This window comes from Balaenoptera borealis, assembly GCF_965194805.1.
Source record: "Balaenoptera borealis genome assembly, chromosome: 14".
NCBI classification, from domain to species: Eukaryota; Metazoa; Chordata; class Mammalia; order Artiodactyla; family Balaenopteridae; genus Balaenoptera; species Balaenoptera borealis.
The window spans coordinates 64505282-64518593 of NC_138875.1; the positions used below are offsets into that span (position 1 = coordinate 64505282).

General features: G+C 62.4%; 2 protein-coding genes across 3 annotated transcripts; one reads left to right on the plus strand and one right to left on the minus strand.

Annotated features, from left to right (window-relative positions):
- Nucleotides 1-39: 39 nt before the first annotated feature.
- Nucleotides 40-9821, plus strand: ESS2 (ess-2 splicing factor homolog). Of its 2 annotated transcripts, XM_082354052.1 has the most exons (11): nucleotides 40-214; nucleotides 1231-1399; nucleotides 1491-1592; nucleotides 2452-2577; nucleotides 3366-3535; nucleotides 3639-3756; nucleotides 4033-4166; nucleotides 4792-4894; nucleotides 6374-6483; nucleotides 8761-8876; nucleotides 9284-9821. In XM_082354052.1, the coding sequence occupies exons 1-11, from the start codon at nucleotides 80-82 to the stop codon at nucleotides 9561-9563; spliced, it is 1563 nt and encodes a 520-aa protein (XP_082210178.1). In that variant the 5' UTR covers nucleotides 40-79; the 3' UTR covers nucleotides 9564-9821. The 2 variants fall into 2 exon arrangements, with proteins under 2 accessions (XP_082210178.1, XP_082210179.1); XM_082354053.1 differs by lacking the exon at nucleotides 2452-2577 and having other exon boundaries at nucleotides 41-214.
- Nucleotides 9822-11451: 1630 nt separating this feature from the next.
- Nucleotides 11452-12789, minus strand: TSSK2 (testis specific serine kinase 2). Its single transcript, XM_082354024.1, has one exon. It carries the CDS (start codon nucleotides 12585-12587, stop codon nucleotides 11499-11501), a length of 1089 nt encoding a protein of 362 aa, XP_082210150.1. The 5' UTR covers nucleotides 12588-12789; the 3' UTR covers nucleotides 11452-11498.
- Nucleotides 12790-13312: the final 523 nt, after the last annotated feature.

Genomic DNA, 13312 nt, shown 5'->3' on the forward strand with positions numbered 1-13312 from the left:
GCGCTTGCGCAGCTGGAGCGCCCCGCACCACCCCCGGCCTGCGCCGCGCCTGCGCCACTGGGGCGGTACTGGGATAGCGATGGAGACGCCCGGCGCTCCGGTCCGGGCCGTGCTGGTGCCCGCGGCGTCCGGGCCCCGGAGGAAGCGCGCCGCCGGAGAGGCCGGGGCTCCGACGAGCAGACAGCGGGTCCTGGACGAGGAGGAGTACATCGAGGTAGGACTCGGCGTGGACGCCAGCGATTTCCAGGCCCCTTCCCTGACCCGCGCTCCCCGGCCCCGCGCTATCCCCGGGTCGCTTCCTGGGTAACGACGCTCTTGTCCGCTCGCGAAGGTGGAGCAGCCCGAGTCTCTGCCCTCGGGATGTGGACAGTCAGGGGGACAAACAAGCACAGTGTGGAGCGAGGTGTCCCTGCTGTCAGGGAGCAGAAGGGGCGGGTGTCAGGGAGCAGAAGGGGCGGGTGTCAGGGAAACAAGGTTCTATTAAAGGGTCAGTAGGAATTTGGGAGGATGGCGATAAAGAGGGTTTCTTGGAGAGCGATAATGGCAAGTGTTAAGGCTGGGGGTCTTGGAAACGGGCTGCCACTGTGGCAGCATCATTGAGCGGGTGAGCATCCCACCGCCCTTGAAGTAGGAGGAGCTGGCACGGGGCTGGGAGAAAGTTGGTTAAGTTCGGGAAGCTGCTGGGATGTGCAGGCAGGTGACGTTAGTGGGCAGCTGGGTGTGCAGACGTGCAGCTCAGGGGCAAGTCTGGCTGGAGGTGCGGAGCTGGGAATCTCCACCAGTGCTGGTGGTGGGGTGACTGGCTGAAGGCATCCTGGTGAAGGATTCAGACTGGAAATAGGAGATCATGGGTGGAATGAAGGTGGCAATACGCACATTGGTCCAGCTGGTGTGGAGGTGGAGCCAGCAAAGGAGGATGAAAGTGACCAGTTAGTGAGGGAGAGAGAAGGCTTTGAAAGTGCACCCAATGGGAGTTCCCTGGAGGTCCAGTGGTTAGGATTCCACGCTCTCACTGCCAAGGGCCTGGGTTCAATCCCTGGTAGAGTAACTAAGGTCCCACATCCCACAAGCAGCACAGCGTGGCCAAAAAAAATTACAGCACTACGTTCCCCCAAGTTCTGGGGGTTCTTGGTCTGGACAGAGGTTGGGGACCTCACACGTACCCTGTGGGCTGAGTGGCAGGGGAGAGGCAGACGGGAGCTCTGACTTGTGTTCTGATCGCGCCTTTAGGGCCTCCAGATGGTCATCCAGAGGGACTTCTTTCCTGATGTGGAGAAGCTGCAGGCACAGAAGGAGTACCTGGAGGCCGAGGAGAATGGAGACCTGGAACGGATGCGCCAGATCGCCATCAAGTTTGGCTCTGCCCTGGGCAAGATGTCCCGAGAGCCCCCTCCGCCCTGTAAGAGGAGTCCTGTGGGGGGGCGGGAGGGGACTCCCGCTGAACTGTTGCTTCAGGCTCCCTCCAATCTCCATCCCCTCTCTTCCCCCAGATGTGACTCCAGCCACATTTGAAACCCCTGAGGTGCACACGGGCACCGGGGTGGTGGGCAGTAAGGCCCGGGGCCGGGGCCACAGCCTGGAGGACGGCGATGGTGAGTGAGCACCCCATTTCCCTCACACTGTTGGGTTTGCCTGGGGACCTCGTCTGTGGGGCCCTGGGGTGTTCAGGGGAAGGCTCCTTCTTGTCCCTGAGGGTCTCTCCTTAAAGGGCAACCCACGGGGTCTAGGAGGCAGAAGATCTGGGTCCAGCTCCCAAACATGGGGGTCATCTGAGCCTCCGGCCCTCCTCTGTGGCATGGGAATCTCGCCCCCCCTCTTGCTGGCCTGCTCACTCTACCAACCTCTGTCCGGGGGGTGTCATGAGCCTGGGGCGGGGGCTCCTTCCCTCGCTGCCTCCTTCAGATGCCTCAGGGCCTCTGCACTTGCTTCTCCTGAGCTGGTCGCCCCCTGTGGGTGACTGCATGGCTGCTCCTTCTCTTCCTTCAGGTCTCTGCTCAGATGCTGCCTGTCAGGGAACCTTCCCTGACCTCCCAGCGCAGTCACTCACCCTGTGCTCTGTGATTTGCCACCTGGCTCTGTTTTCTTGCCGGAGGACACGCCAGTTTAAAAGGCGTTTCTGTTTGTTTACCATTTCTCCCTCCACAAGAGCAGGTCCTTTTGCTCCCGTCTGCATGCCCTGCACCTAGGGTGTGCCTGGGCCTCCGGGTCTCCAACACGCTTACTGGAGTGTAAAGATTCATCCTGACTTTTCCGGGGAGCCTTCCCCAGAAGGAGCGTCTTGGGCCCTGTGAACAGTGTGCCGTGGGCCTCCTCGCAGTCGGTGCTTCATCCGGGGTGGACATGTGTGTGTGTAGATGGCCATGAGCTGCTCTCTACCAGCGTCGCGTCTACAGTGTGCTCCGCTGGCAGTGGTGCCCTGTGCGAGCACATGTGTGACGTTTTCTGCTCCAGAACCCAGCCTCCTGCCAGTCACAGCGCGTCCTGTGTGTCCTCAGAGCGTGGTTCTCCGTTGCGATGTGGCTCGAGAATCACAGGCTGTTGGCAGATTCCTTTCCTTTGAATCCCCCTTACTTTTCGGTAAATGCAGGAATCCCCTGAGTAACCTGAGCGTAGGCACCACGTAGTTCACGGTTGCAGGCAAGGGGACGGAGGCTCAGGAGGGCAGTAACCTCTGCAGGTCCCAGAGCTTTTGGTGGAGGGACGGGGTCTGAGTGCCCACCTTTCTGACACTCGTCTTGACCTTTTAGGCACAGTGCTTTGCACGCTGCCTGGCAGGTGGTAGGGGGTGGAGTAGAGGCCCTCCCCCGTCATCCCCACCGCATCTGCACTGCTGTATGCAGTGCTGCACCGCCTCAGCGGGCTGCCCTTTCACTGGCAGCGGCCAGGGCGGCCCGGGGTGTGGCCCAGTGCCTGTTAGGTGCCCCCCCGCCCACCGCTAGATAATACAGGGTCCTTGCCATCAGGTCCGCTAGCGGGTCACGAGGCTTAGGTGACAGTCACCCCCCTGTAGCACAGGTACCAAGAAGAGAGGGAGTCAGGATAAGGGGCAGGGGGACAGCCCAGGGTTTTGGAGGCACGGCCTACAGAACAGGCACTGTTTTGGTGTGGGAGGACCCCCTGTGATCATGCTGCTCTAACGCCCGACGCCCCCTCCCGGCCTGAGTCAGAGTGCACTCTTCACTGGTATCCAGCAGATGGGAAGGGCCCCTGGGGGCTCCCTGGGCAGCTGGGGGAGTTGATTGCCCCCAAGGGGGTGTTGTCTGGCAGTGTGGGTTCCCACAGACAGACCCACGGCCAGAGAGAGGGTTTCTGGGACCGAGTGACTGCATGATGGTTTCGTGTCACCTGCCCGCACCCCTGCGCAGGAGAGGCCACAGAGGAGGAGGAAAGGGAACCCCTGCCCAGCCTGGACGTCTTCCTGAGCCGGTACACGAGCGAGGACAACGCCTCCTTCCAGGAGATCATGGAGGTGGCCAAGGAGAAGAGCCGGGCGCGCCACTCATGGCTCTACCAGGCCGAGGAGGAGTTTGAGAAGGTGCCCTGGTGCAGGGTCAGCGGTACCCACTCGGGTTGGGGGTCCCCGGGCCAGGGCCCAGGGCCGGGGGTCCTCCCTGACGCTCACTCCCACCATGACGCAGAGGCAGAAGGATAATCTCGCGCTCCCGTCGGCAGAGTGCCAAGCCGTGGAGAGTGGCCAGGCTGGTGTGGAGACCTGGAAGTACAAGGCCAAGAACTCCCTCATGTACTACCCAGAGGGTGAGCGGCGGGCCGGGCGGGGGCGCAGGCTGGGGCCGAAGGTTTGGATTGGCTTTTGGGAGTGTGTGTCTGTGCCCCCTGTACTCTGGGCCTTTGGGGGTCCTGGTCCATTTCAGGGCAGGCAGGTTCGCCTGCGGAGTCTGTGCGGTCGTGTGGCTCCCCCGGCTGCATTCAGGCTGTGCTCCGTGGGGAACCAGCTCCTCTCCCTCAGGCCCTGAGCGAGGGACGGGGGGCCTGCCCACCCTGACGCTGAGGCGATTCTGCTCCCGCTGCCAGGCGTCCCCGACGAAGAGCAGCTCTTCAAGAAGCCACGGCAGGTGGTGCATAAGAACACCCGCTTCCTCAGGGACCCCTTTAGCCAGGCCCTCAGCAGGTCCCAGCTGCAGCAGGCCGCTGCCCTCAACGCCCAGGTGAGGGGCCGGGCCAGCGGGGTGGCGTGGGCATCCCTGCCTTTCTGGTCCTGGCCACCCCCATACGTTAGGACTGTCCTTGGGCTCAGCAGGGCTCGGCGGTGCGGGTGTGTCTGGGTCCCTATGTGGCGGGGTCTGAGTCTCTTCTCCATTCGTGGGGGCTTCGATCAGACACGTTCTGTGGGTCAGGTCTGTGCCAGTTCCCGTGGGGTGGGCTGGGCTCGGTGTGGCAGACAGCAGAGGTTCCTGACCTCAGATTTACTGCAGGGCGGTGACTCCGGCGGTCATGGCATTGAGGAGGTGGGAGGTGGGGGGACTGTTTTGGAGACTTTTACAGGTGCCTTGTGGGAGCCATCAGAGCACAGTTGCCCCGGTTAGCATAGCCCCCCGCAGGGCCCTGAAGTCAGTGGCCCCTGAAGGTAACGCATGTCAGGTGTGGCCCGGCGTGGAAGGCGGAGGTGCTTCCTCACTTGGTTGCCGCTCTGACAGGTCCTCAAGGTCCTCGCAAGGGCCAGGGTCCTCCCCGCTTCCCCTGGGTCTGCACCCAGGAAGGGGGGGTGGGCAGCCTCTGTTCAGCCAGTGGGGATGGCCTGGGCCCCTGACACCACCTCTTCTCTCGGTCCAGCACAAACAGGGCAAGGTGGGCCCGGATGGCAAGGAGCTTATCCCCCAGGAGTCCCCTCGCGTGGGCGGATTTGGATTCATTGCCACGCCTTCTCCTGCCCCTGGTGAGAAACACACCCGCTGGTGGGACGGCCTGGGGGGAGGTGGGCTGCCCGGCTGGCCTGGCACTCCTGGCGCTCCCCTGGGTCTGCACTGTGCCTCATGTGACTCGGGCCCAGGGTCCCATCTGTGCCAGGGCCGAACAGGGCTGTGGGTGGCTGGGCTCTCAGGCAGGCCCGACCTGGGACGTGTGGGGCCAGCTGGTCTAGCTGGGTGGTTCCTGTGGCTCACCCTGAGCTCAGCGGGACAGACTGGCCTGGTGAGCAGGCGGAGGGGCTCTGGGGGGAGGCCGGTGAGTCCAGTGGGTGCTGGACAGACGTCCTTTTTTAAAATTTTATTTATTTATTTATTTATCCATTTATTTAATTTTTGGCTGCATTGGGTCTTAGCTGCTGCATGCAGGTTTTTTCTAGTTGCTGAGAGCGGGGGCTACTCTTAATTGCTGTGCACAGGCTTCTCATTGCGGTAGCTTCTCTTGTTGTGGAGCGTGGGCTCTAGGCGCGCAGGCTTCAGTAGTCGTGGTACACGGGCTTCAGTAGTTGTGGCTCGCGGGCTCTAGAGTGCAGGCTCAGTAGTTGCGGTGCGCAGGCTTCAGTAGTAGTGGCACATGGGCTTCAGTAGTTGTGGCTCACGGGCTCTAGAGCGCAGGCTTAGTAGTTGTAGCGCACAGGCTTAGTTGCCCCATGGCATGTGGGATCTTCCCAGACCAGGGCTTGAACCCATGTCCCCCTGCGTTGGCAAACGGATTCTTAACCATTGCACCACCAGGGAAGCCCCTGGGCAGGCATCCTGCGCATGGAAGCCAAGCTCAGTCTGCAGGAGACTGGGTGCACCTGGGCCTCCTGGGGCCGTGCCTGGCCCGTGCAGGTGGGCAGGACGGGCCTGAGGGGTCCTACAGGGCCACGTGCGCTTCCCTCAGGCCACCTGCCTTGTGCCACTGGCCTGGGCTGGGTGTCCCTGTCAGTCTTGGGTAGTTTTTCCTAGTTCTGGGTCTCATGTTAGCAGGTGTGCGGTGCTCACAAACCTAAGCCCAGAGATCACAGCAGGCGCACGAGACTCGGGGTGGCCTCCTGGGCACACGCTGGTCTCTCTCTGCGCCCAGGGACACCGGTGGCTGCGCCATGGCAAGGGCCTGTGGAGGCACCACGATTTGCCCAGGATCCTGGGAGGTTTGGGAGCCCTGGAAGGCCCCGGATCTCCTCCCTGCAGCGGGGTCCTGTGACTGTCCTCCAGGGGCCCCCTGGCCCTGTGCTAGGATGGGGGTCTAACTCACCCAGCCCAGCTTCTCTGCGAAGCCCCCTACCCCAGGCTAAGCCCCACGGTGCAGGGGCATGGGCTGGCCTTGATGTTTCCCTCCGAGAAGTCAGAAGTGCTGGGTTCTGGTCCCAGGAAAGAGAGAGGGCAGCTGCTGGCCTTGGTGCTTGTGAGCTGCGACCCCCATCCGGGTCCCAGGCCTGAGCTGGCTGTGGGTTCTCCATCCGCAGGTGTGAACGAGTCCCCACTGATGACCTGGGGGGAGGTTGAGAACACGCCCTTGAGAGTCGAAGGATCTGAAACGCCCTACGTGGATAGGACGCCAGGGCCAGCCTTCAAGGTGGGTCATGGTGGGAGCAGCACGGGTGGACTCAGGGCCTCCTGAGCACCCATAGCTCCGTGCACAGCGGATGGGCTGCACACCTGGGCAGGCCCTGCACTTCCACGTAGGACCAGGCACTGAGGACAGGCGTGGGCGGGTGGGTGGGTTGGGGGAGAGACTGGGGTGGGGGGGTTCGAAGCACCAAGGCAGGGAGCTGCCGGGGCCGCTCCGAGCCTGCAGGCCCAGAGGATGGGGCTGTTCAGAGATGAGGGGTGGTCTCAGGTGGGCCAGGAACTCCTGCTGTGCTGCAGCCTGAGGGCGGGAAGGGTCCCAGAACCCTAGTGTCTGTGGGATGCGGCTGTGTCCTCAGGAGGGCTGTGTCCTTGCAGAGAGAGGCCTCTGGTTACGGGAGAACCAGGTCAGGCGCCCCCAGCCCGGTGTCATAGGAGCAGTCAGAGTTGAGGTTCACAAGGCCTGGAGCCCAGGAGGAAGGCGGTTTGTGGGCTAGGCAGGCAGGTGAGGGGGCCGGATGGCAGGTGGTTTGTAGGGATGGGGTGGCCCGGGAAGGTGCCAGCGAACAGACAGGCAGGTGGGGCCCCAGAGCAACATTGGGAAGGCAGGTCCCTGGTCTGCACACAGTTTGTGGGGAAACTGAGCGATGGGTGTGGTTTGGGGGGGAAGTGGGGGAGGTCCCCAGAGCCTTGCACGTACTGTCGGGTGCTGGGGGGGGTTGCTGGTGGCAGAGGTGGGTGGCGCCACAGAGGCTGAAGGCTGCAGGGTCACGTCATCTGCTTTGAAGCCCCAAAGAATGGGGCACGGAATTTGGAATTCACATAGGTCTGCGGAGGGGACAGGGTCACGGGTCTCTTTAAACACAGGCAACACCAGTGTGGAATGCAAAGGAAAAAGTGTCAGTCACTGTAGCAACAGAAACATACAATCATAGGAGCACCTGGCTTGGAGAGAAAGCACAGACCTGTGCGGCAGAAACCTGGTGGCTGAGGGGTGGGTGCTTCCCCAGTGCAAGGGTGACGTGTGGCCAGACAGCGTGTGCGGGGCCCAGGCACCTTGGTTCTCAGCCTGGGATGCGGCAACAGCTGAGAAAAACTTGCAGGGGGATGTGTGCCGTCAGGCGTTGAAGCAAGCCACCCTTGGCAGGTGGGTCAGGCCTGAGCCTGGTCCCAGTGCCCAGGCAGGATTTGGGGCACCGTGCTGAGTGTGTGGAGCTAGGGTAACAAGCCAGGCCCTCAGTGTACACGACAGGATGAGTTCCGGGAAGATGGAAAAGTTGAATGTTAAAACAACAAATGTTAAACCTCAGAATAACATACCAGTCGACGTTTAATGTGACGTTGAGGCAGGAAGGCTTTCTAAACACGACAGCAAAGGGAGAAATCACGAAGGGAGTGGGGGCTGGATCGCGCTACGGGAAGATGACAACCCCGAGTACAGCGGAAAACATCAGAAGTTACAGCGGAAAACGTCAAAAGTAAAACTACAAGCAGATAACTGAAGAGAAATCTGAACGGTGTACGTTAACTCAGCCAACGTAGACGAAACTCCTGCAAGAGAGAAAGGAAACAAAAAACCAATAGAAAGACAGGCCCAGGGACTTCCCTGGTGGTCCAGTGGTGGAGAGTATGCCTTACAATGCGGGGGGCGCGGGTTATATCCCTGGCCGGGGAACTGGGATCCCACATGCTGCAGGGCAACTAAGCCCACACACCACAACTACTGAGCTCACGCACCTCAACGAGAGAGCCCGCGTGCTGCAAACTACAGAGCCCACGCACTCTGCAGCCTGCACGCCACAACTAGAGAAGAGAAAAACCCGCATGCCACAACTAGAGAGAAGCCCGTGCGCCACAATGAAGATCCTACATCCCTCAACGAAGATCCCGTGTGCCGCAACTAGGACCTGACGCAAGCAAAAATAAAATAAAATTAAATAAATAAATCTTTAAAACAAACAAACAGAAAGACAGGCCCACAAAACATTTCTTGAAGTTCTCTATGGAAACGCAGAGGCTGGTACACCCTGGCAGTCAGACAAAGGCATATTGAAACAGGCCCTTTTCCTGGAAGGGGGTCACAGGTGCCTGACCGGGCAGTGCCGGCTTCATGAAGAACCTGGGTGGGCCTTGGGCGGGTGGGCAGCTCAGGCTGGCTGGGGGCTTTCAGGGGCAGCGATGGGCTGTTGGGACCGCAGGGGCCACGGGAAGAGGCCGGCGCCCCCGCGGCAAGGACTCCCTGGCTGGGTAGTGGCCCAGCCCCCCCACGCCTGCTGTCTTTTAGATCCTGGAGCCGGGACGCAGGGAGCGGCTGGGGCTGAAGATGGCCAACGAGGCTGCCGCCAAGAACCGGGCCAAGAAGCAGGAGGCCTTGCGGAGGGCGACGGAGAACCTAGCCAGGTGAGGGTGGCCCGGCCCCTGCAGTGGGCGCTCTCAGGGTCGGGGCCTGTGGCCGTCCCTCCAGCCGAAGCGGGGCCCTCTCCGCCTCGTGCACGGCCTCCTCCTCCCGTGTACCTGCGGCGCCTTTAGGCCCGTTGTCCCCACTGAGCTCCTGTCCACCCCGTGGAGTCGGTGTTATCGCTGCCCTCGGAGAGGGTTGGGGTCCACTGCAGCCTCTCAGCCGAGGGCAGCCACACCCCTCGACTGCAGGCTCAGGCTCACTGTCTGGGCCAGGCCATCCAGGTCCCCACCCAGAATGATCACACATCTCCTGGGAGCCTTCCTGTGGGGCCAAGGGAGGCCCTGCTGCGGGGAGAGCCCGGTCGGGCCTAATCCTGCCTCTCACCCACCCCTTCCTTCCGCTGCAGCCTCACCCCGAAAGGGCTGAGCCCAGCCATGTCTCCAGCCCTGCAACGCCTCGTGAGCAGGACAGCCAGCAAGTACACGGACCGGGCCCTGCGTGCCAGCTACACACCGTCCCCAGCACGCTCTACCCACCTCAAGACCCCAGCCGGCGGGCCCCAGACCCCGACGAGCACACCGGCTCCTGCCTCTGCCACACGCACCCCCCTCAGCCAGGATCCGGCCTGCATCACGGACAACTTGCTGCAGCTCCCCACCCGGCGCAAAGCCTCGGACTTCTTCTAGTCCGTCCTGGGCTGGGCCCGCGGGAGCTTCGTGGAGCCCTCAGGGCAGCTCTCTGCCCAGCAGAGGACTCTGGCTTTCTGGGGGCCCAGGCCTGAGCCCGAAGCAGCGAGCATCCCAGGAGACCCAGAAGACAGGTGCTGGGCTGGCACAGGACCTGCCCCGCGGCCTTGGGGAGCATCCCAGGGCCTTGCTGACATGCTTTTCTGTCGAACCCCTGTTCCTATTTAATCCTCATTAAAGAGCATCTACAGCTCAGCAGGGCTGCCTCTCCGCCCTGTGGCCTGTGCGCCCTGGGGTCACCCTCGTGCCTGCATCGCACCTGCATCCTGCGCTCAGGACCGCAGACCTCCTGGGAGGAGGCTGCTGGGTGGTGACCCTCGGAGGGCCGGGGTATCCAGCCTTTCTTGCTGCTGCCTGTGTTGCTTCCAGTGGTGCCCCCAGGGCTGGGGACCTGCCTCTGAGCTGAGCTCACAGCCCTTCGGTCCACCCTTGGGGAGGGCAGAGCCCTTGGCAGTTGTGCCCCACGTTTTCCTGCATGAAGAGCTGGTCCCTGGTCCCCCCACCGCCAGGTTCACCCAGGCTCTGGGCCCAGGTCCACAGCCTCCCTGGCCAGGCCTGACCTGCGTGGTTTGCTGGTGATACGGCTGCACGGGTCCTGCATGTGAGGCTGCTCTCTTGGGAGGCGCTTTCCCAGTGGCCTCAGCCATCACCTCCCAAGCACCTGGCTTCCAGCTCAGATGGCCAGGGCCGTCTCCATGTCCCCTCCCTCCCTCTGCTCGGGGCTCCAGGCCCTGCCTTCCACGTGCTGCTGGGTTGCCGGCCTCACCCCGTTGTCACCCCACCAGCGAGACCCCCATATAACAGTAACCTGGGCCACAGTGTCACAAGCAGTGGGGCTGGGCTCCCCTTGGACCCGAGAGCGCCGTGGGCACCACGGGCGGGCACCTGCCTCTGGGCCCGAGGGTGTTGGTGCCTGACCCTGGAAGTCTTGGGGCCAGCTCCTCACAGAGAGGTGGGCTGGCTCCCAGACAGGCTCTTTAGGGGTCGGGTTGTGCTCAGAGAGGCAGCCTGGGGTCTGCTCAGATGGGAGCCCCTCGTGCTTTGAGCACGTGCACCCTGCAGTGGGCCATCCTCATGCTCCCTGGAGGCTGCCTGGGCACCAGCTGGCCCGCACTCATCCTCAGAGAAGTCCTGCAAGTTCCTGGGAGCCAAGTCCTGGCTGTGCCCTGTGCCCCACCAAGGGGGCGGGACTGGGACCGTCCAGGGTGAGGAAAGGGCCGCTTTGGGTGCTTTATTCTCCATAGAGAAGGGTGGGTTTGGCCCTGAGGGAGCCCCCAGCAAGTAGGGGGTGGAGGTCTGGGTGGGTGTGAGCGAGATGCGGGGCACTGTCCAGGCAAGGCCACCAAAGACCAGGTGCTGACCACCTGGCGGGGATGGGGGTGATGGCTGATAAAGCATGAGGGCTGCTTGGCGGGGATAGGGCTAGGGGGAATGCCACTGGAAGGTCTCGGCTTCGGGGTCTCCCATCCCAACTGCGGGAACGAAGGGAGGGGGGTGTTGAGGAAGGGCTGCCTGAGGTGGGGGTCTGGGCAGGGTGGGGAGGCATGTGGGGGCTTGGCGGGCGGGCGGCCGCAGAGTCCTTGCCCATGAGGCCTGGCCCCCACTCCAGATCTCCTGCGCTGCAGGGAGGGGAGTGCTGAGCCCTAGAGAAAACGACTCCTCGCGGGCCTCTCTGCTGTATACACTCCGGTTTATTTGGTGGTCAGGATTTAACGTCTTTGCTACTAAGTGGAAGAAAGCTAATAGAACGTAATCAAAATAACGGTTTAATTGACGGATTTTACTTGTTCTTGGACCTGTGCCTTCTTCAGATTCTACCTCCTACTTAGCTTTCGGGGTGCTCATCGCGCCATGCCCCCCGGGCCCTCCGCACCGCTAGGTGCTCGCCTTTCCCACCTCGGCTCCGGAGACGTGATGGTCCTTCGCCCTGGAGGTCTCGGCCAGCCGGTCCTCCATCCTGTCCACGTTCTCGGGCACCACCAGCAGCCGGTGCTGGTTCTTGGCCCCCAGCTTGTGGTCGGGCTGGTGCTCAGGCTGGTGCTCGGGCCACGAGCCCAGCTGGGTGTCCAGTTTGCACTCAGCCCGGTACTTGCCTTCACCCTCCCTCTTGAAGGAGGCCAAAGACACGGCTTTGGGCTTGGGGGGCTGCAGCCATGAGTGGCTGAGGATCTCGTCGATGTGCAGCCGCCGGTTGACGTCCGGCTGCAGGATGCGGTAGATAAGGTCCTTGCACTCGCCTGTCAGGTTCTTGGAGCGTGGGAAGTCCACGCGGTGCTCCTTCTGGATGCGCAACATCTTCTTGATGTCCGAGTCGTCATAGGGCATGGAGCCACAGACCATGATGTAGAGGATCACACCCAGACTCCAGATGTCATACACCTTGGGCTGGTAGGGGATGCCCTGCAACACCTCAGGGGCCGCGTACGCCGCCGACCCACAGAAGGTCTTGCTGAGGATGATGCGCCCACTGCTGTCCCGCAGGCAGCGCTTGGAGAAGCCGAAGTCGGACAGCTTGATGTTGAAGTCCTTGTCAAGGAGAAGGTTCTCACACTTGAGGTCTCGGTGGACGACGTCCAGGTTGTGGCAGTACTTGACGGCGGAGGACAGCTGCCAGAACATCTTGCGTGCCACGTCCTCGTGCAGGGCCCCCCGGCACTTGATGAACTCGAGTAGGTCGCCCTGAACTCCGAGCTCCATGATGATGTAGATACGGCCGTCGGAGGTCTCAAAGATCTCGTAGGTCTTGATGATAGAGCGGTGGTTGACGGTCGCCAGGATGTCCATCTCCCGGGGAAGGAATCTCTCCACAAAGTCCGTGGGCGTCTTCTTGCGGTCGATGATCTTGACGGCCACGTTGAACTTGAGGCGCTCGGAGTAGGCGGATTTGACTTTTGCATATGAGCCCTTGCCCAGGTTGATGCCCACGATGTAACCCTTCTTCCTTAGGACTGCGGCATCATCCATGGTGCCAGGAGCGGCTGGCGCCGCTGCCCTCTACATCCCCTCCCCACCTGGGCCAGCAGGCATTGTCCTCGTTTGCACTGTGGGGAGCCGTCTGGCCAGTCTGGGCCTGCACTTGGAGGTGTGGAACACCCAGCATTGTCCCCCCGTGACTTCAGCCTGTGAAGTCATAAAGCCAGGCTGCCTGGAGTGGGGACTGGGCGGGGGACAGGCCCTGGAGCCCCGGAAATCAGGCTGGCCTGGCAGGAGTGCTACTCCCTGCCTGCTGGAAGGAAGCTGGCGCCCAGGACTGTGGTGACCCGCACTGCTCTTCCTCCTCGCTGTGCTGCACTGTCCCAAGTCAGGCCCAGGGGACCGCCCAGGTCCAGCCAGCGTGCGGGCCCCACGCCCGTTTCCCTCTCCTGGATGTGGGGACTGACTCTGCAATGGCCTCTGTCCCACGAGGGCCAATTTCCTGCCGCTTCTTTGAGGTGTGATGAGCACCCCCTCTGGGGCTGTGTCTTTGGAACCCGCCATGCCGGGGAGGGACTGCCCTGGTCCGGCCGGGCTGGCGGTGGTTCCAAGCCTGGGAGACAAGACCAGCTGTCCGGGGAGCAGGGGTGGGGTGGGGGTGGATCAGTGCTGTGGCGGCGAGCAGGGCGTGCTTGGGGCAGGGGGCAGCTCAGAGGCTGTGAGTGCCCAGCCCGGCAGCCCGGTCCCCAGTGGGCTGGCAGATGAACGTTCCGTGG

Bases quoted from the DNA above. Each gene is read 5' to 3' on its own strand.
- ESS2 (XM_082354052.1), top strand. From the start codon at position 80: ATGGAGACGCCCGGCGCTCCGGTCCGGGCCGTGCTGGTGCCCGCGGCG. The intron at 2,578-3,365 runs GTAAATGCAGGA...ACCCCTGCGCAG, and splicing joins TGAATCCCCCTTACTTTTCG to GAGAGGCCACAGAGGAGGAG. The intron at 4,895-6,373 runs GTGAGAAACACA...CTCCATCCGCAG, and splicing joins CACGCCTTCTCCTGCCCCTG to GTGTGAACGAGTCCCCACTG.
- TSSK2 (XM_082354024.1), bottom strand. From the start codon at position 12,587: ATGGATGATGCCGCAGTCCTAAGGAAGAAGGGTTACATCGTGGGCATC.